A 23,339-nucleotide genomic window follows, 5' to 3' on the forward strand; every position below is an offset into this window, starting at 1 on the left:
AGCTTGGCATTACTTTGAATGACTGATTCATATTTTGGAAAATTACTGCAAAATGTTTAAATCAAAATTGTCAAATAATCCCAGTGAACGTATAAAAAAGAGTATACTTTTGGAGTTTATTCCAGAAATAGAGAACCATTTCAATACTTTTCAACATATATCAAAATTAATAAAGAGATAAAAAAATTATGATATTAAGTACTGAAGAGACATTTGATAAAAGTTGGGAAAACTAGGAGTTAAAAAAGTCCTTTTGATTTCTCTAAATTATCAATTGCAAACCACAGTTACCTATTTTAAAAAGGTCTCACATTCAGTCCCATAATGGGATTCCATTTTAAAAAAGTGTGTTTTTTTAATGTTTATTTATTTATTTTGGAAGGAGAGGGAGGGACGGAGCATGAGCAAGGGAAGAGCAGAGAGAAAGGGAGACACAGAATCTGAAGCAGGCTCCAGGCTCTGAGCTTTCAGCACAGAGTCTGATGTGGGGCTCGAACTCACAAACTGTGAGATCGTGACCTGAGCTGAAGTTGGACGCTTAAACAGCTGAGCCACCCTGGCGCCCCATGGGATTCCATTTTTAAACTACAGTTCATTGAACATTTATTTGTAAGCCCAGGAAGAGTTAAGATGGTGGAGTAGTAAGAGGACCCTAGAACATAGCTAGATCAATACAAATCATTTTGAAGACCTAGGATATCAATCTGAGGATTAAGAGAACAATTTGCACAATTAGAGGGGGAGACATGACAAATACAAGGGGCAGATACATGAATTGGGGAAAAGAAAAGCCACAGTGCCACAGAGGGGAGGGAGCCTTTTTTGTAGAGAGAAGACAGTGAAGGAGAAAGGGGGAGAGAGAGCAGCATGTTGGGTTCATGCAAGAAAAACACTCCTCCAAAACCATTGACCAGGAAGTCAAGAGGAACTGACTATTGTACGTTTTTGCAAACAGTGGAGCTCAAATTCTGAGGTTTTAGAAATCCCTGCCATTCACCAGAGTGGAGATGGGCAGGCAGTGGTGCTCCTGGGGAGGAGGGCAGAGGCCTGGGAGTGGAATGTGGACAGCACTGTGTGGGGATCCCCTGGGTCACACTGGGAGAGAACGTTCCCCTTCCTGGAGTACATTTGGAAGAGGGTATATTGCATCTCCAAGGACAAAAGACATAGCGGGTACACTGAGCAGCCGTTCAACAGCAAGGGACAGAGGTGCATGCAGAGGGCAGGAAAACTGGTTGCACCTTGTTGCTGTGCTTTACCATAAATTCCAGGTACCTGTGCGGTGGTGAAACTGCACAGGCGCCAAGTGCAGCACTGTGAGGCTCTCCTCTGGAGGAGGGGAGTGGGTTCACACTTCCGGATCCTTTAAGATTTGGAGTTTTGAATCCCAGCTGTGTGCCAAAGATAAAACACAGGAGAGTTGTGGCACCAGGTATGAGGGCAGGGATCTGATGGAAACCTGGGACACAGGAAGGGGGATTGTTCACTTCTCTCTGAGGGCTCCTGTCTGGGGATAAGAAAGCAGGGTGACACCATCTTCCCCACTTGGACTTCAGTGAGCAACACAGTGCCCCCAGTATAGGCTGGAACCTCTTGTACCAAACCCTGCATCTTGCACCCTGCACCCTGCAGGGGAATCTTTACTAAGGCAGATCTGACTGTGACCCAAAGCAGGGCCTCTCCCTCAGAGGAACAACACAGGGACCCCTTATGCAGCAAGACTACTTACTGATCATAGAGTGCTCCAAAGCATCAGATTCAGTTTTGGTGGAAATATGACTAAGCTTGCTTCTTTTCTTTTTCTTTGTTTTCTTTTACAATCAGTCTTATAGTTTTTGGTTCATTCGTTTATTTTCATTTCCTTTTCTTCCTTTCTTTCGTTCTTTCTCTCTTTTTTTTGGAATCAGGTTTATAGTTCTTTTTTATCATTTTTTTTTTTGGCTCTTTTTCCTTCTCTCTCTCTCTCTCTCTCTCTCTCTCTTTTTGGAAGGGGGAATCAGGCTTTTTTAAAATTAGGCTTATTTTGGGGCGCCTGGGTGGCTCAGTCAGTTGAGCAACCGACTTCAGCTCAGGTCATGATCTTGCAGTTCGTGGGTTCAAGCCCCTCGTCGGGCTCTGTGCTGATGGCTCCGAGCCTGGAGCCTGCCTTGGATTCTGTGTCTCCCTTTCTCTGCCCCTTCCCTGCTCATGCTCTGTCTTTCTCTGTCTCTCAAAAATGAATAAAGTTAAAAAACTTAAAACAAAAAATTAGGCTTATTTTACCAAACAAATCAAAGCACACCTGGGTAAAGGTCCGAATGCTCCCCAGTGCAAGCAAGGAGGAACTCTGCATAGGACTGACCTGTGGGAAAGACCAGCCAAAACACAACACACTGCACACAGCATACACCAGAAACACTTCCTGAAGCTCCAGGCCATGGACAGTGTATGACCTCTTCATATAGCATTACTTTCAGGAACAGGAAACACAACAAGTTCTCATAACTTGCAAAAGACAGAAACCTAGGCAAAAATGGCAAGATGGAGGAATACTCCCCAAAAGAAAGATCAAGAAGAAATCACAGCCAGGGATTTGCTCAAAACAGATATAAGGAATATATATGACCAGAATTTAGAACAAAAGTCTTAAGAATACTAGCTGGTCTTGAAAAAAGCATAGAAGACACCAGAGACATCCTTGCTTCAGAGATAAAAGGCTGAAAAACTAGTCAGGCTGCAATAAAAATGCTATAAGTGGGATGCAAAACCAACTTGAGTTAATCACAACGGGGAGAAGCAGAGGAAGGAATAGGTTATATAGAAGATAAAATTATGGAAAATAATGAAGCTGAAAAGAGGAAGGGAAGAGAACATCACACATATAGGTTTAGGGAACTCAGCTATTCCATAAAGTGCAATAGTATCCATATCATAGCAACCCAGAAGAAGAGTGGGAAAAGGGGGAAGGAGGTTTATTTGAACAAATTATACTGAGAACTTTCCTAATCTCAGGAAGGAACAGGCATTCAAGTCCAAGAGGCATAGCAAACTCCCCTCAAACTCAACAAAATCAAGTCAGCACCAAGACATACCTTAGTGAAACTTGCAAAGATAGAGAATTCTGTAAACAGTTAGGGACAAAAGGTCCTTAAGCTACAAAGTTAGACACATAAGGTTAGCAGCAGACCTGTCCACAGAAACTTGGCAGGCCAGAAGAAAGTTTCATGACATATTCAACATGCTTAATGGGAAATATTGCAGCCAAGAATACTGTATTCAGCAAGGCTCTCATTCAAAATAGAAGGAGAGATAAAGAGTTTTCAAGACAAGCAAAAACTAAAGGAGTTCGTGAACACTAAACCAGCTCCACAAGAAATATTAAATGGGACCCTTTGGGAGAGAAAGAAATACCAAAATCACCAAAAATAGAAATGAACAATCTACATGAACAGCAACTTTACAGGTAATAAATGACACTAAATTCATATCTATCAATAGTTACTCTGACTGTAAAAGAACTAAGTGCTCCATGAAAGAAATTGAAGAAGACACAAAGAAATGAAAAAATAATCTATACTCATGGATTGGAAGAACAAATATTGTTAAAATATATTTAGTACCCAAAGCAGTCTACACATTCAATTCAATTCCTATCAAAATACCACCGGCATTTTTCACAGAGCTAGAAAAAACAATTCTAAAATTTGTATGGAACCACAAAAGACCCTGAATAGCCAAAGTAATGTTGAAAAAGAAAACCAAACTGGAGGCATCACAATTTTGGACTTGAAGCTACAATACAAAGCTGTAGTCATCATGACATATGGTTCTGGCAAAGAAACAGACACAAAGATCAATGGAACAGAATAGGAAACCTAGAAATGGACCAACAAATGTACAGACAATTAATCTTCAACAAAGGAAGAAAGCCTATCCAATGGATAAAAGACAGTCTCTTCAACAAATGGTGTTGGGAAAACTGTATGGTGACATGCAGAAAAATGAAATTGGACCACTTTTTTACACCATATACAAAACTAAATTCAAAATGGATGAAACACCTAAATGTGAGACAGAAAACCACTAAATCCTAGAGGAGAACACAAGTAACAATGTCTTTGACCTTGGTGCAGCAACTTCTTACTAGACATGTCTCCAGGGGCAAGGGAAGCAAAAGCAAACCTGAACTATTGTGACTTCATCAAGATAAAAAGCTTCTGCACAGTAAAGGAAACAACAAAACTAAAAGGCCCCATATGGAATGGGAGAAGATATTTGCAGATGACATATCAGATAGAGGGTTAGTATCCAAAATCTAAAAACAAATTATCAAAGTCAACACTCCAAAATACAAACTTAACACCCAAATAATCCAGTTAAAGATAGGCAGACGGCATGAATAGACATTTTTCCAAAGAAGGCATAAAGATGGTTATCAGACACATGGAAAGATGATCAACATCACTCATCATCAGGGAAATACAAATCAAAACCATGATGAGATATCACCTCACACCTATAAGAATGGCTAAAATAAACAACACAGGAAAACAAAAGATGTTGGTAAGGATGCAGAGAAAGGGGAACCCTCTTACAGTGTTAGTGGGAATGCAAACTGGTGCGGCCACTCTGGAAAACAGTTTTGAGGTTCTCCAAAAGTTAAAAATAGAACTACCCTAAAATCTAGCAATTGTACTACTAGGTATTTATCCAAAGGATACAAAAGTACTGATTTGAAGGGGCTCATGCATCCCTATGTTTATAGCAGCACTATCAAGAATAGCCAAATTATGGAAAGATCCCAAATGTCCATGGACTGATGAATGGATAAAGAAGATGTGGTGTATATATACACAATGTAATATTATTCAGCCATCAAGAAGAAGAATATAATCTTGCCATTTTGAAGATGTGGATAAAATCACTGTATTATGCTAAGCAAAATAAGTCAGTCAGAGAAAGACAAATACCATATGGGTGCACTCATATGTGGAATTTAAGAAACAAAACAGATGAACATGGGAATGTAAGGAAAAATAAAACATGATAAAAACTTAGAGGGAGGCAAGCCATAGAGACTTTTAACTGTAGAGAACAAACTGAGGGTTGCTGGAGGGGAGGTCGGTGGGGAAATGTGATAAATGGGTGATAGGTATTAAAGAGGGAAGTTTTCATGATGAGCACTGGGTGTTATATGTAAGTGATGAATCACTAAAAAATCTCCTGAAACCAAAACTGCATTATATCTTAAGTAACTTGAATTTAAATAAAATCTTGGAAGAAAAAAACATTTCTAAGCCCCGAATTTAGTGTAGCTTTCAATTGTAAATCGAGTATTTTCAAAACATATTCTTCACTGTAGACTCTCTTTGATTCTAGCCTTTGGAGGTTTTCCCTTTCATGTCATTGATTTTAGGGGTTTTTTCCCCTGCAATATTAATAGTTAATGTGTTCCATTTTCTGTCTTTACTAAATAATCTTGATAATATTTTATGAAAATATTTATATTATGAAGCATAATACATTTTTTATTAATGAAACATGAAAATGTAAAAATGTCTTCTGTAAATATCAAAACATGTGTATAATAATAAAGTTTTATTTTTTTAATTTATTTTTGAGAGAGAGAGAGAGAGGGCAAGCAGGGGAGGGGTAGAGAGAGAGGGAGACATAGAATCTAAAGCAGGCTCCAGGCTCTGAGCTGTCAGCACAGAGCCCATTGCAGAGCTCAAACTTGTGCAAGATCATGATCTGAGCCAAAGTTGGATGCTTAAATGACTGAGCCACCCAGGCACCCCTATAATAATAAAATTTTTAAATACACTTTAGTTATATGCAGTTAGTATAATTGAAGACATTGACATTATATATGATTTTATATAGGATAGTATATGATAATCCAGGGATTACAAAAGATCAGGAATAAATTATTATTCTATAAAAGCAACTGATAAATTGAACCTCTGTTTTGAGAAAAAGATACATCATTATAGCTTCTTTCACAATATACTATTCAAACCATTCAACATAAAAATAAATACATAATACATGTAATGCAAATATTTTACAAAACCTCACATATTTACTGGGGTTAGGGTGAAAGAAAGTTTTATCTATAATTCAAGAACCACACAAAAAAGATGATAGTTATCAGATATCATGAGTCTATCATTTCACAATATCGTATTATCAAAAAATTACCCAGAATAACCCCAAAAGTGCCAAAACCAAAATCAGGTCAATGACAAATTGTAAAACATAGTAAAGATAAATCAGTAGCCAGGTTAAGATAATTAACGTAAAAGTGCATACAAATAAAGGAAATAAAGACAAGAATACCTTAACATAAATATACATGCAGAAATATAAAATAAACCAGAAGATGTATATATATAGAATTTCCAGCACATTAGTAAGAAAAATAACAAAACTGAAACAGATGTAAACACTTAGTATGTTTGCCTATCACTTTACTAATTTTTAAATATTACTAACAGTCTTGTGAAGCATTACTCTTGCACTTAAAAGATAAGTGTATACAAAGAAGAAAATGAGTATGTTATAAACCGCCTTTAATATTTTTGTACTCTATAGCCTAATAACTTCTAGAATTAATCTTTAATATAAAATCTTAGAGCTAAAAAATAATAACAAAATTTTCATTGAAATATCCTTTAGTACAATAACCTGATAGCTGTGCCTGGGTGGCTCTGTGGGTTGAGCATCCAACTCATGATTTCAACTCAGGTCATGATTTCAGGGTTGTGGGATTGAGCACTGTGTTGGGCTTCACACTAAGCATGAAGCCTGCTTAAGATTCTCTCTCTCTCTCTCTCTCTCTCTCTCTCTCTCTCTCTGTCTCTCTCTCTGTCTTAAAGTACTTTTAGATTTACAGTGTTATATTTATGAACACAAATAAGATTGACAGAAATTGCATTTGGGATGCTTAGGTGGCTCAGTTATTAAGTATACAGCTTGATTTCAGCTCAGGTCATGGTCTCATGGTTGTGAGATCAAGCCTTGGGTTAGGCTCTGCATTGAGCATGGAGCTCACTTGGGATTCTCTTTCTCTCTCTCTCTCTCTCTCTCTCTCTCTCCTCCCTCCTCCTTCCCTCAAATAAATAAACATTAAAAAAAGAAATTGAATTACATTTTTAACAGTTCAGTTTCTTGAGCATGGAACCATAAAAAATTTCATTCTTTTTCCTATACTGGAAATATATTAACTTTAAAAGAAGTGGTGTTAAAAATAAGTACAGAAGTAAAAATCATACTGTGATTGTCATTAACTAAGAGATATGCTATAGTATATTTTGACAATAAATGAAATGATTTCTTTAATTGAAAATTCCTATTATTTAACCTGACTGTATTTACTTTTAGCCATGCAAATTTGAAAAATGCTGTGATACTGAACACTGTACTCTGATTGAACCTGCAGAGTGTGGCACTGGACCATGCTGTGATAAAAATACTTGTCTGGTAAGCTTTCAAAATATTATGGTACATTCTTTCATGATTTTTTTCTGTGCTTGTGCATTCACTTTTTTTTATTTTATTTTTTTACACAACTTTCAAATACTGTGTGTAACTTTAGGTACCTGATTCATACACAGTTGACTTCAGAATTCAGAAGCTATCCTTAGATTATTTTTCAACCTTCCTTCTTATGTTTGCCTTCACTGTATTGTTTCAATCTCTACTGAAGATCCATCCAATTATTCAATACCAATTTCAAATTATGTGAATGCTAATGACTCCTTTTGGTCATATCTGAGGTCATACCTGAATGTAGGTCCTCATGACCGAAGGACTTATGACGAAGTTAAAAATAAGCCACCCAACACAGTTCATGTACAGTGTTTGAATAAACAGACAACAATAATAATAAAAATCTCATTTTGACAATAGCAGAAAAAGAGTCCATGTAGAATACTCAGCAACATGTAGCATGTCTAATATTGAAGTTAGTGTTGTAGATACACCTGGATCCTGAAGTGGATTGAATCCTTGACTTTCCTTGGGAAGTTTCCCATTGAGTTTTCCTTTATAGTCACACCTGAAAGGAGACTGAGTAAGATTTGTCTTTTGGGGATTGCTTCATTGTAGCATCTTGCCTTTTTTGTGTCACCTTTAGACGTCAACAACAATCATAAAAGCTGATTAATTAGAGATCTTGATTGCCAGATTTCAGATTTGAGGGTTCTCCATCAATGAAATCTCTCCTAATATCATTCTACTTTGTTCTCTGTGTGTTCTTTTTCACTCTTCGTGCTAGTAATTAAAGTCACTGGTCACTTGTGTTCAAGGAGGCAAGCGTAGAGTTTCCACTATTTAGCAGTAAACCTTGTTGCTCTTCCCTTCATCAGAGCTCTCATCTTGTCCTTTGTCTCCAAATCAGAAAGATTAAGCAATAAGGTTTTCTACATAGCCCATTGCCCTTTCCCTACATCCCAGAGGGAAGTTCTTTAAAAAGGGAATAATTCTTACTTTTGGTAGAGTTTTTAAAAAATTGAGGTGAAAATCATGTACGATAAAATTTACCATTTTCAGGGAAACAATTTAGTGATATTCAGTACATTCACAGTGTTATGCAACTGCCACCTCTATCTAGTTCCAAAACAATTTCCTCAGTCAAACAGGAGACTCCTGGAGCATTAATAAGCACTTGCTCTCCTTTCTTCCTTCCCCTCAGTCCTGGCAACCACCAATTTGTGTTCTGTCTGGAGTAACCTATTCTGGATATTTTATATAAGTTAGAAGCATAGAATATGTGACCTTTTGTGTATGGATTTCTTCACTTAACATAGTGTTGAATGTTCATTCATCTTGTAACCTATGTATCAGTGCTCCTTTATATGGCTGAAAATATTCCATTGCATGAATATACCACAATTTGTTAACCTGTTCATTCATTGATGGACATTTGGACTTTTTCTAATCTTGAGTTTTCAAGTAAATTCATAATTTGACTTTAAGTAGTTAAAATGTGGTAATAATAGAAATGATAGATCTATACTTTTCTTACATAATTTTTTTACAGTTTTGGTTTATTACTTTACAAAAATAATTCTTTTTCTTTGTCTCACAGCTCTCTGTAAAGGGAACTATATGTCGACAAAGCCAAGATCTGTGTGATTTTCCAGAATTTTGCAATGGAACATCTGAGTTTTGTGTACCTGATATGATATCTGCTGATTTACAACCATGCAATAATAACACTGCCTATTGCTTTCAAGGAATATGCCAAGATACAGATAGACAGTGTGCAGAATTATTTGGAAAATGTAATAGTATACTTTTTTTCTGAAGTTCATTTTTATTATTTTATTTTGTATTTTTCCCAGTATAGTTAGCACACAGAGTTATATTAGTTTCAGGTATACAATATAGTGATTTAAAATTCCATACATTACTCAGTACTCATCATGGTAAGTGTACTCCTTAATCCCCATCACCTATTTCACCCATTCCCCCAACCATCTCCTCTGGTTGACTCTCGTTTGTTCTCTATGGTTAAGAGTCTGTTTCTTGGTTTGTATCCCTCTCCCTCTTCTTTTTTTCCTTTGCTCCTTTGTTTCATTTCTTAAATTCCACATATGAGTGACATCATATGATATTTGTCTTTCTCTGACTGACTTACTTCACTTAGCATTATACTCTCTAGATCCATCCGTGTCATTGTGAATGGCAAAATTTCATTCTTTTCTTTTTTTTTATGGCTGAACAATCTTCCATTTTATATATACCACTTCTTCTTTATCCATTTATCTATTGATTGGCATTTAGGCTGCTTCCATTATTTGGTTATTGTAAATAGTGTTGCTATAAACATAGAGGTGCATGCATTTCTTTGAATTAATGTTTTTGTACTTTTTGGGTAAAGACCTAGTAGTATGATTATTGGATTGTAGGATTGTTCTATTTTTAGCTTTTTGAGGAATCTCCACACTTTTTCAGAGTGGCTCTACCAGTTTGCATTCCCACCAACAGTGCAAGAAGGTTCCTTTTTCTCCACATCCTCATGAACACTTGTTTCTTGTGGTTTTGATTTTAGCCATTGTGACAGGTGTGAAGTGATAATTTCATTGTAGTGTTGATTTGCATTTCCCTGATGAGTGGTGATGGTAAGCACCTTTTCCTATGTCTTTTTGACCATCTGTATGTCTTCTTTGGAAAAACGCCTGTTGATAGCTTCTTCCCATTTTTAATTGGATTATTTTCTTTTTGGATATTGTGTTGTCTCAGTTTTTTAAATATATTTTGGGTACCAACCCTTTATTGAATATGTTGTTTGCAGATATCTTCTCCCATTCAGCAGGTTGCCTTTTAGTTTTGTTGATTGTTTCCTTCACTGTGGAGAAGCTTTTTTGTTTTTTTGTTTTTGTTTTGTTTTGTTTTGTTTTGTTTTGTTTTGTTTTGTATTGCTTTGTTTTGTTTTTGATGTAGTCCCAATAGTTTATTTTTGCTTTTATTTCCCTTGCCTCAGGAGACATATATACAAAAGTGTTGTGATGGCCAATGCCAAGGAGGTTACTGGCTGTGTTCTCCTCAGTGATTTTTATGGTTTCAGGTGTCACATTTAGGTCTTTAATCCATTTTGAATTTATTTTTGTGTATGGTGTACAGAAGTGGTCCCCTGTCCTTTCCTTTCCTTTCCTTTCCTTTCCTTTCCTTTCCTTCCTTTCCTTTCTTTTATTTTCTTTTCCCTTTCCTTTCCTTTCCTTTCCTTTCCTTTCCTTTCCTTTCCTTCCTTTCCTTTCTTTTATTTTCTTTTCCCTTTCCTTTCTTTTCTTTTCTTTTCTTTTCTTTTCTTTTCTTTTCTTTTCTTTCGTGTGTGTTGCTGTGCAGTTTTCCCAACACCATTTGTTGAAGGGACTGTCCTCTGTCCTTTCCCCATTGGATACTCTTCCCTGCTTTGTCAAAGATTAGCCATTTGGTTGTGGGTTCATTCTGGGTTTTCTATTCTGTTATATTGATCTATGTGTCTGTTTTTGTGCCAGTATCATACTGTTTGATTACTTTGGCTCTGTAATATAACTTGAAGTCTGGAATTGTGACACCTCTAGTTTTTTTGTTTGTTTGTTTTGTTTTTGTTTTTGTTTTATTGCTTTGGTTATTGGATGTCTTTAGTGTTTCCATACAAATTTTAGGATTGTTTGATCTAGTTCTGTGGAAAATGTTGGTATTTTCATACAGATTGAAATAAGTGTGCAGATTGTTTTGGGTAGTATAGACAGCTTAACAATATTTATTTTTCCAACCCATAAACATGGGATGTCTTTCCATTTCTTTGTGTCATCCTGAATCTATTTCATCAGCGTTTGATAGTTTTCAGGGTACCAGGTCTTTCACTTATTTGATTAAGTTTATTCTTAGATATTTTATTGTTTTGGGTTCAATTATAAGTGGGTTGTTTTCTTAATTTCTCTTTCTGCCTCTTGATTATTAGTGTATAAGAAAGCAGTAGGTCTCTGTGTATAGTTTTGTATCCTGTGACTTTACTGAATTCATTTATCAGTTCTAGTAGTTTTTTGGTGGGATCTTCTGAGTTATCTATATGTAGTATCTATATATAGTATCTATATATAGCATAATGTCATCTGCAAATAGTGAAAATTTTGCATCTTCCCTATCAATTTTGATACCATTTATTTCTTTTTGTTTTTTTTCTGATTGCTGTGGTTAGGACTTTTATATAGTCTAAACCTACATTGTTGAATGGTTTTTTTTTAATGTTTATTATTTATTTTTGAGACAGAGAGAGACAGAGCGTGAGCAGGGGAGGGTCAGAGGAAACACAGAATCTGAAGCAGACTCCAGGCTCCGAGCTGTCAGCACAGAGCCTGATGCAGGACACAAACTCACAAACTGTGAGATCATGACCTGGGCCAAAGTCAGATGCTTAGCTGACTGAGCCACCAAGGCACCCCTGTTGAGTATTTTTATCATTAATGGATGTTGTACTTTGCCAAATGCTTTTTCTGCATCTTGAAACGATCATATGGTTCTTACCGCTTCTCTTCTTGATGTGATTCATCACGTTGATTGATTTGTGAATGTTGAACCACCTTTGTACCCCAGGAATAAATGCCACTTGTTTTTGGTGAATGACTTTTTTTTTTAATATATTGTTGGATTCAGGGGCGCCTGGGTGGCTCAGTCCGTTAAGCGGCCGACTTCGGCTCAGGTCACTATCTCACGGTCGGTGAGTTCGAGCCCCGCGTCGGGCTCTGTGCTGACCGCTCAGAGCCTGGAGCCTGTTTCAGATTCTGTGTCTCCCTCTCTCTCTGACCCTCCCCGGTTCATGCTCTGTCTCTCTCTCTGTCTCAAAAATAAATAAACGTTAAAAAAATTTTTTTTTAAATAAAAAAGAATATTGTTGGATTCAGATTGCTGGTAGTTTGTTGAGGATGTTTGCCTTATGTTCATCTGAGATATTGTCCTGTAATTCTCTTTTTTTGTGGTGTCTTTATCTGGTTTTGGTACCAGGGTGATGTGGTGTCATAGAATGAATTGGGAAGTTTTCCTTCTTTCTATTTTTTGGAATAGTTTGTAAAGAATAGGTATTAACTTTTCTTTACGTGTTTGGTAGTATTCTTCTGTGAAGCCATTTGGTCCTCAACTTTTGTTTGTTGGGAGATTTTTGTTTGTTTGTTTTGTTTTGTTTTTGTTTTTTTATACTGATTCAATTTCATTGCTGGTAATAGATCTGTTCAAATATTCTGTTTCTTCCTGCTTCAGTTTTGGTAGGTTATATGTTTCTAAGAATTTATTCATTCCTTCTGGTTGTCCAATTTGTTGGGGTATAACTTTTCATAATATTCTCTTGCAATCCTTTCTGTTTTCATTATTATTTCTCCTCCTTCATTTCTCTTCTTTCATTTCTGATCTTTTGGCGGGAGCGGGGGGGGGGTCCTCTCTATTTTTTGATGAGTCTGGCTAGGGTTTTATAAATTCTATTGATTTTTTCAAAGAATCAGCTCCTGGTTTTATTGATCTGTTTTATTGGTTTTTTTGTTTGTTTGTTTTTGTTTTTGTGTTTTAGTTTCTATATAATTTATTTCTGCTCTAATTTTATTATTTCCTTCTTTATGCTGGTTTGGGGTTTTGTTTGTTATTCTTTTTCTATCTCTTTTGGTGCAAGGTAGGCTGTTTATTTGAGGTTTTTCTTGCTTCTTGAGGTAGCCTTGTATTGCTATAAACTTTCCTCTTAGAATTGATTTTTCTGCATCCCAGAGAGGGTTGTGTTTTCATTTTCATTTGTTTCCGTATGCTTTTTGATTTCTTGGTTGACCCATTCATTGTTTAGTAACATGTTATTTAACTTCCATGTATTTGTGGCCTTTCCAGATTTTTTTCTTGTGGTTGACTTCTAGTTTCATAGCATTGTAGTCAGAGAAAATGCAGGGTCTGACTTTTATCTTCTTGAATTTCTTTAGGCTTGTTTTGTGGGCTAATGTATGACATATTGGGGAGAATGTCCTATGTGCACTTGAAAAGAATATGTATTCTGCTGTTTTAGTATGAATTGTTCTGAATATATCCATTAAATCCACCTGGTCCTGTGTGTTATTCAGTGTCAAAGCCACTGTTTCCTTCTTGTATTCCTGTTTGGATGATCTGTCCATTGATGTAAGTAAGGTATTAAATTTCTCTACTATTGTATTACTGTCAATTATTTTCAGCTATTATTTCTTCAAATAAATTTTCTGCTCCCATTTCTCTCTCTCCTTCCAGGATGTGAATGTTTTATACTTGATGTAGTCACTAAGTTCCCTAAGAGTATTCTCAATTTGCATAATTATTTTTACTCCCATTTGTTCAGCGTGATTACTTTCCTGTACTCCATTTTGCAGGCTATGAATTCTTTCCTTTGTTTCATCTAGCCTGCTACTTATTCTATCGGGTATATTTTTAATTTCATTTATTTCGTTCTTCATCTCTGATTGGTTCTTTTTTATCTCCTTATTAAAAGTTTCACTGATATTCTCTACTCTTTTATCAAGTGCGGAGAGTATCTCTATGATTATTACTTTAAATTCTCTATCAGGCATGTTACTTATTTCTGTTTTGGTTAGGTCTTTTGCTGTGGTTTGGTTTTTCGTTTAGGACACATTTCTTTCATTTAGGACACATTCCTTTGTCTCCTCATTTTGTCTAACCCTGTGTTTGGTTCTCTGTGTTAGGAAAGTCAACTATGTATCTTGCTATTGAAGGTAATGGCCTTATGAAGAAGTAGTCCTTTAGTACCTTGCAGTACAGTGTCCCCTGTTCCCCAGGACCTGATGCTTCAGGGAATGTCTCCTACGTATGCTACCTATGCCCTGCTTCTTTCTTCCTTCAGTACAGTTGTCTGCAGAGGATCTTTTTTTGTTGTTGTTGTGGGCAGTGTTTGGTCCATGGCTGGGTGCAGCACATTTTAACATGGTGTGTGCCGGTCTGCTTGAGAAAGAGACCTGGTACCACCAACACTGCAGGAACTGAGGTCCCACAAAACATGTGGGTCAATTGACTAGGTGTTGTTGGAGTTTTCACTGGTCTTCTGGGGAAGGGGGCCCACAGCACTGGGACTGAGGCAAGCATGACTGGGAAGGGCTGATCCACTGAAGCACAGGGGGTTTGGGCTTAGGTAGCAAATGGTGGCACCATTGCTGTTTCCTGCAGGTGGCCCTGTGTTTATGGTGGGGGCTGGGGGAGGAAAATGGCAACGTCTAGCTCCTTTGTTCCTGGAGGCATTTCCCCATGATCCTTGCCTTCCCAAACCATGCTCTAAGATGAATAGATCACTCTCCCTCCTGTCTGTCCCTGGCAGTTTTGAGACTGCTGCTTTCCTGTTGTATCTCTGCTGGCTGTTTGTCCTGCTGTCTAAGACTAGGGACTCAGCTTCCTAATGCCCTCTGGGTTCAACCAGAGCCTAGCCACTGAGTTTTAAAATTCTGGGCTTTACAAGGGATACAGGAGTGCTGATGCATAGGGGCACTTGTACCCCAATGTTTATAGCAGCACTCTCAACAATAGCCAAATTATGGAAAGAGCCAAAATGTTCATCAACTGATGAATGGATAAAGAAATTGTTGTTTATATACACAATGGAGTACTACGTGGCAATGAGAAAGAATGAAATATGGCCCTTTGTAGCAACGTGTATGGAACTGGAGAGTGTTATGCTAAGTGAAATAAACCATACAGAAAAAGACAGATACCATATGTTTTCACTCTTATGTGGATCCTGAGAAACTTAACAGAAATCCATGGGGGAGGGGAAGGAAAAAAAAAAGAGGTTAGAGTGGGAGAGAGCCAAAGCATAAGAGACTCTTAAAAACTGAGAACAAACTGAGGGTTGATGGGGGGGGTGGGAAGGAGGGGAGAGTGGGTGATGAGTATTGAGGAGGGCACCTTTTGGGATGAGCACTGGATGTTGTATGGAAACCAATTTGACAATAAATTTCATATATTGAAAATAAAAAATATATATATATTTGAAAAAAATAATAAAATAAAATAAAATAAAATAAAATAAATAAAATAAAATTCTGGGTTTTAAGTCCTGCTGGTTGTAAGAATTCACAAAATTTGGCCCTCTTGCTTTCAAAACCAGATATCATGGGATTTGTCTTTCCTGTGTAGGCTCCTCAGTGGTTCATTTTCAAACTATATTTTTCTAAAGTCAGTAATCCACCCTGTAACCATGATAAAAGGTATTGTTTGTGTAAGTTCAAATTTGAAAATAAAATTACAAATCAAAACAACTTTGACCTATGCCAACAGGTAGATAGATCTAATAATTATAGGATAAAAAGAATAAGATATTAGTCAAATTTCAGGTAATTGATGGAAAATGAGTAGAATATTAGAATTATAGATAAGAGAGTAATGATGGTTTGATTTCTTAGTCATTGCTTCACTATGATAGCAATTTTCCTATTCTCAAGTGGGAGTTTTTAATGGTTCTTCTTCTGTAGCCAGTAGATGATACCAAAAATTTATAGTACCTGACACTGACTGGGCATTCCTGTTGTCTAGATGTCTCTATATTAATTTACCACACTTTTAGCTTTTAATGTCTTAAAGATGAGTAATTGGAACTTTATTTATATTTTCAGTTGCAAAGGGTTCTACTTCTCTATGTACACAAGAAGTGAATCTTCAGGAAGATGATTTTGGAAACTGTGGACGAAAGTATTGTAATTTTAAGTGTGTATTTAGAAAATTATAAATTTTCCAATTTTGTTTGTGTGTTTGTACTGCAAAGAGTTGCTTAATGCAAATGAGAGGTGAATGTATTATATACAGATAAATATTTATGTTGCACTTCTTAAGATTGTTTATATTCTGAATAGCTTGGTGCTATAATCCAGTAACATTTTCAATTACCCTCATATTTGAACTATTATTTCCCTAATATTTTTTGTCCTTAAGTGACATATGGATAATTGTTTCTTCCTTATATTACCAGGGATATCCTTTGTGGAAAGATAGTTTGTCATTGGACACGTTTAGAAGTAATACCATTTAAAAAATTTGATGTTCAATATACTTACATGGAAGGCCATGTGTGTATCTCCGCACATTTAAGAGTACCAACAGCACATGTAACAGATGATATTACGTATACAGCGAATGGCACTATGTGTGGTCCAAATATGGTAAATAAAAATTTGACTTGATTATATATACGGTGTGTGGATGTCTGTGTGTGTGTGTGTGTGTGTGTGTGTGTGAGTGCACATGTGCACACACATGAGAGAGAGAGAGACAAAGACCTTAACATTTTTTTATAATTAATATTACAAATTTTGGTTACCACATAATGATCTTAAGATTTAAAGTTTAGGATTTCTATTGGTCAAAGGAGCACTTGCTTCACTATCATTTTGTTTATTATGAATTTTGCTATAGATATTAGAACTTATTTTCTCACACTGCAGAATATTAGCCTCTTCATTAGGCCAGGATCTGGTCTGCAAAAATTTATATAAATAATAAAAAAGAATCAAATAATACACCAAAAAGTAGGTTAAAACAACCTGAATAATAAGAAAACCAAAGAAAGCAAAAAAAGCAAAGTATTTAGTACTGCTATAATTGACAAGAATAATTGATTTGGTTGTAATGAAAGTAAAACAGGTATTTGCTCATTAGCCAACTTCCCTAATTCTTCTTCCAAAAGCATAATACTTATTAAAAATTTGGCCCTTTCACAAGACATAATAATAAAATGGATCTCAAGCTTTGTTTTTATTTTTCTTAAACAGCTTAAGAAACAATAAATGATTTGTGTGTGTCCTTTGTACCATTGAAATATTCGTTAACTAAGGTAAAACATTACTCAAGTATCTCACATTGAAATTTAGATACTTAACATTGAGATGAAATATTTTAAGAAATGAAAAATTGAGGAAAATGGAAATGAATATTAAATTTATGTCAAAATTAGAAAACTTATTCTTACATAAAAATAATAAAATAATTACAAATGAACACACTGGTGCTGACTACCTTATAAAGTAACATGTCATTCCTTTAAAGATCACTTAAGACAAACTGAAAAAATGTTTACTATAAATGTGAGAGATTAAGTACACAAATTTATCAGCTAATTTAATCATTAATTGATTGGAAAAATCATTCTAATGGCATAAAGGTGGTATAATACACAAAAATAATTTGGTCTTTTTCCCTGATTTTCTGGTACAAGAGCTCCTAAACCCCTTGGAATTTCCCTAGTGATAATGAATGCTTTTTGTTAGTCGTAAAGAGCTTCTTCCAATCAAACTGAATTTATGCTAATGAAGTGACAGGATGGGGTCTCTAGATAGCTGTATGATGGAGCTGATCACCAATAAGACCAAGAGATTAGAGGGTTGGAACTTTTAGCCTCATCACAACCTTCGGGAAGGGAAGTGGTGTAACTGGAGATTGAACACTGTAAAAACTTTTGAACAGTGAGATTTGGTGTGCTTCTAGCTTGGTGAAGTAAATAAAGTAAATGAACACCCAGTTATTGTTTTTTCTAATCAGTTACGAGTTGAAAATAATAATTGATGATGGGAAGCATAACTTATCATCCTAAAACAAGTATAAATTAGCATATACTATCTGGAAAGTGATTTAGAAATGTGTATAATGTCAAAATATATTATTACACATTTTTATTGGTTTTTAAAAATTATTTGTTACTATTTTTAATTGACATATAATTGAAATATAACATTAACTTAGTTTCAGATGTACAACATAGTGGTTCAATATTTATACATATTGTGAAATGACCACCAAAAGAAATCTGGTTAACATCCATTACTGTACATAGTTATGAAATTTTTTTTATCGTGATGAGAACTTTCAAGACTTACTCTATTAGCAAGTTTCAAATATGCAATACAGTGTTATTAATTGCAGTCACCATAGTATTGTAACCTCCATGACTTATTTATTTACAAACTGTAATTTTGACCCTGTTTGTAATTTTTGACCCTGTTCACCCATTTTACCCACTTTCCCCAACTCTCACCATTGGCAGCCACCAATCCATTCCTTGCATCAAAGAGCTTGGGTTTTGTTGTTTTTGTTGTTTAAATTACACATACACATAAGGTCACACAGTATTTGTCTTTCTCTGTCTGACTTATATCAATCAGCTAATGTTCTCAAGTTCCATTCAAGTTGTCACAAATGGCAAGATTTAATTCCTTTTTATGGATGAATGATATTCCTTTGTGTATATTTGCTACATTTCCTTTATCCATTCATTCATCAGTGAACATTTAGATTGCTTACATATCTTAGCTAATCTAAATAATGCTGCAGTGAACATGAAGGTACACATGTATTTTTGAGTTACATGTTTTAATTTACTTTGATAAATACTCAGAAGTGGAATTGCTGGGTCATGTGATGTTTCTGTTTTTAATTTTTGTAACAACATCCATAATATTTTCCATAGTGGCTGCAATGGTTTACATTTCCACCAATAATGCACCAGGGTTCCATTTTCTCTACATCTTTGCAAACATTTTCTATTGCTTTTTGTCATGATAAAAGCCATTCTAAGATCCTAGGAGAATAAGAGAAAGATTTTAAGGATGGAAAAGTATTTCAGGGAGTAATGCTTGGAATGTTTCCAAATTTGGCAAAAGGTGTAAACACACAGATGCAAAAAATTGAAAGAACATCATGTAGGATGAAGCCAGTGAGATCCACAGTAGGATGTAGCATAATCAAACTGACAATTAAAGACCAAGAAAAAGAATCTTAAAAGTAGTGATAGTGAAATTACATGTACAGGAAAAAATACAATTACAATGATAACAATTGAAATAAAACAGTATAGGAATAAGACATGCAAATACCACAGAAGATTGCTATGCTGGTTTGTTCTAACCAGCTTGTATGTAAAGCTTTTAAGCTTTACAGATCAATTCACTCATCTCTCCAGCAATGATTCTTTGCCTGGGAAGTCTGATCATAAGCCTATGCCCAACTGGCTAATGTCTCCATGGAGGGAAAACAAAGAAAGGAATGAGGGAGGAGGGGGAGGGGAAGGGAGGGAATGGGAGGGGAAGGGAGGGGAAGTGAGGGGAAGGGAAGGGAAGGGAGGGGAAGGGAAGGGAATGGAAGGGAAGGGAAGGGAAGGGAAGGGCAGGGCAGAAGGAAGACTGATTTTTCCTACTTGGTTCAGTAGAAGCTGGCATGATTTTTTACTCCCACACCATTTTTAACTCAAAAACAAAAACAAAACCCAAAAAACGAATCGGCAGCCTTCTCCATGTGACAAGGCTTTGTCACATGACAGCCTTCATTTCAGAAACTGGCTTTTAGGCCATGATACTTCCAGTAGTTTATTATTTTTTTATTTAAAAAATTTTCACATTTATATCTTTATTTTGAGAGAGAGAGAGAGAGAGGGAGAGAGAGAGAGCATGAGTGGGGTAGCGACAGAGAGAGAGGGAGAGAGAATTCCAAGGAGGCTCCATGCTGACATAGCACAGAGCTTGATGCAGGGCTCAAACTCACAAACTGTGAGATAGTGATCTGAGCTGAAATCATGACCTGAGCCAAAATCAAGAGTCAGATGCTTACCCGACTGAGCCATCCAGACACCCTATACTTCCAGTTGTTTAATTGGATAGGAACTCTTCTAGAGGACAGACCACTTGAAACGTCAAAATTCTACAGTGACCATTAATTCAGTTGCTTTCTGAAACAAAATACCTTTCTAAATAATCTCCCTTGGGATAAAAGTGTTGTGTTGACTGCATTTTGTAATTGAGAGAAAGGAGAGATGAGTAGTGAATATGAGAGCTAACTACTTCTGTAGTTTTGTGGACAGACTTCCATTGAAAATTCTGCATTTTAGCCACCCTTCCCTACCTGCCTTTTTGGCTCTTCTTCCTCTGCTTTTCCTTCTTACTCAGGCTGCAGCTCCTCCAGAGCATTCGAAGTTGATCAACCAGGCTCTCTCTTTTACCATTGTATTTGATGATGTTGCTTCCTCGCCTCATTTTATCCATTAGTGGACTTCATTTTATTTCAAAATCCCAGGAAGTTCTTAAATCTTTTATCTTCCAATTGCCTCTTTCTGATGATCTTTTATTTGCATTAATTAGGAAAAGGGGAGCTATTTTGAGTGCCATACCTGTGAATTTGAACTGGAATTTTCCTGTGGTTATTTTAAAAATTCATCAAAGTTATACTGTATTTTCATGTGTGATTCTCTCTTGTTTAGTTGATTTCAGAGTGGTTGGAAAGGAAAGATTTCTTTACTTTTCCCTCACTAAAGGTGGGTCCTTTGTAAAAATTATCTTTTTTTTAAAGTTTATTTATTTATTTTGAGAGAGACAGAGACAGCATGAGTGGGAGAGGGGCAGAGAGAGAGAATCCCAGCCAGGCCTCTCCCTGTCAGCAGAGAGCCAAACATGGGGCTCGAACCCATGAAGCTGTGAGATACATGACCTGAGCTGAAACCAAAAGTCGGATGCTTAACTGATTGAGCCATCCAGGTGCCCCTGTAAAAATTATCTTGATAGATAGCAAGAGAAGGAGGGAGAGAGGGGAGACTTTATTTCTTATTTTTTTATTAACAGGAAGAAAAATATATCTCCTTATTAATCATAATGAAGATATAAATAAAACACTCATATATTTAATACCGTTATATAGTGGGTGAAGAGTATACTGCATGGAGATAGGCATATTCCAGCAATGCAAATTTGCTTAATATTGGATATGATAGAAAGCTTTTTAATTTTTTAATTTATAAGACTTAGAACAGGGGAAATGATTCTAGTTCACGTACGTAGGCCAGGGAAGATGAACATATCTCAACACATTCATTTCAAACTTGAAAAGAAGTATGTTTGGGGCATTTGTCCAAAATTAGATAAACGAATCAATGAATAAATGAATAAAATTAACTCCTTTTATCTTACTCATACCTGGGACTATACAAAAATATGCTTACATGTAATTCACATTTCCCTTTAGGAAATATGTATTTACTTATGTTGTTTTTATGTGTTTTTTTTTTTTCTTTGAAACATGGTATGACTGCTTCTGGGACACCGTGTATCTTGTTCAAGGAAGGAATCTTGTATATTAGTTTATATTCAAAACATATCCCAACCACTGCCCAGGCCTAACTACTTTTGTAATGTCTCTTGCTTTTGCTGTCATTACAAAAGAGCCAGCTGCAAATTGACCCTTTTACCTGCAGGAAATTATATTAGAAGCATGGGTCTTAACTTTTCCAGCTTATTTTCCCCCTAAAGACAGCCCAGGGAAACATGACTAGTTATTATTGCCTCAATGACGATGTTTAAGGAGCACTAGAATGAAAATGATTTTGTGCACAGGTAATGCTGGTTTGTCCAAAATTTTTGTTATTCTTGCTGGCTTCATCAGAGCACTTCCAGTTACTGAACAAGCTGATATTCTTTCCTTTATGATGATGATTGGTTAATGGTGATAGGAAATAATGATTTTTAAGACTATTCATCATATAATATATATTCTATCAGATAACCTGAGAAAAGCCAACAGAAATTTTTACAGACTTCCCTAAAGATATTCAAATTAAATTAAAATTTGGATAAAGCAATATTAACATAGAGCTTACATAAAAATCAGGTCAAATAAACAATAATTAAAATACTTTCTGTGTTTAGTGATCACTTACTATGTACCAGACACTACTTTTATTCCTTTATGTCTAACAAATTATTTCATCCTTATAACCTACACTTTTATAAAATTTGGGTATAATTGCTGTTCCAAATTCAAAGATGGATAAACAGAGATATGGAGGGATTAAATTACTTGCTCTAGGTCACACTGCTAATTTGAAAGATAAGAGACATTATCATTAAAGTTGGAAAAAATATAAAAATGACAGGAACACTGCTATTTAGCATTGATCAATATGTCGCTCTGTGACGAAAGTAGTTCTTGCACTGAATATTGCATTTGTCAATAACTTGTGCTTGAATTTAGAAGAGTAGATTTATTCTCGTCAAATCTAAAATGTGGATAAAAATATTTCCTTTGAGTGTGTATTAGTGTATATTAAAAATATATAGAAAGTACAAAGACAGATCTTAGCTTATTAAAAATGGTCAGTACAAGATGGCTATTTTTATTCTTATAATAATTCGTATCAATAAGCTCACAGCTGTACTCCTGGGAAAAAAATAGTATCTCATTCTCTAAATTTTATATGTGGTAAAGTAATAGCATACCGTTTGGACTCCCAAGTTCTTCTTTTAGAATGAGTAGATCTCATGAAATTCCAAATCATGTTATTTATGTATATATAAACATACGTGTATAATAATATATAATATAATATAAATAATATAATATATATAATATAATATGATAATATAAATATCTAGCATATGAAGGATAAATATAAATTATATTGTGCATTAAATTTTTGTACAAAGTACAATTGCTCGATTCATGGCTTTACATTTAAAATTTTTGTTGTTGGCTGTTTTAACATTTTAGTTTTGTGACCGGGGACGGTGCGCTCCTAAGGATTCATACTCAAAGAGAGTAAATTGTGACTCAGTTACAAATTGCAGTGGACATGGGGTATGTAATGGTTATTTCATTTCTACATATAGTTATTTTAGTTCACGTCAATAATATTTTCCAAGATAATATGGTTCAGAATTATTTGACATAGAAATTATGTTGAAAACTTTCAGTTAAATAAGGAAATTGCATTCCATTATTTATACATATGTACATGATTTATGTGCTATTGTTTTAGGCCTCATGAGCTTTGAACTTTGTACAGAAATGCAATATGAAGTGTAATCTATTATAATTTATATCAAGATTATGATATTTAG

At 35.5% G+C, this 23,339-nt stretch overlaps 1 protein-coding gene across 6 annotated transcripts in view; it reads left to right on the plus strand.

Moving 5' to 3' along the window:
• Window positions 1–23,339, plus strand: part of LOC123588564 (A disintegrin and metallopeptidase domain 3-like) — a 123,568-nt gene that overhangs the window by 82,413 nt on the left and 17,816 nt on the right. For all 6 annotated transcript variants that reach the window (XM_045459760.1, XM_045459722.1, XM_045459731.1 and 3 more), the window contains 5 exons: window positions 7,363–7,461; window positions 9,071–9,266; window positions 16,086–16,176; window positions 16,439–16,628; window positions 22,990–23,076. In XM_045459760.1, the coding sequence (XP_045315716.1) occupies window positions 7,363–7,461; window positions 9,071–9,266; window positions 16,086–16,176; window positions 16,439–16,628; window positions 22,990–23,076 (663 nt within the window). The remainder of the gene's footprint in view (window positions 1–7,362; window positions 7,462–9,070; window positions 9,267–16,085; window positions 16,177–16,438; window positions 16,629–22,989; window positions 23,077–23,339) is intronic.

This window comes from Leopardus geoffroyi, chromosome B1 (genome assembly GCF_018350155.1).
Source record: "Leopardus geoffroyi isolate Oge1 chromosome B1, O.geoffroyi_Oge1_pat1.0, whole genome shotgun sequence".
Lineage (NCBI taxonomy): Eukaryota > Metazoa > Chordata > Mammalia > Carnivora > Felidae > Leopardus > Leopardus geoffroyi.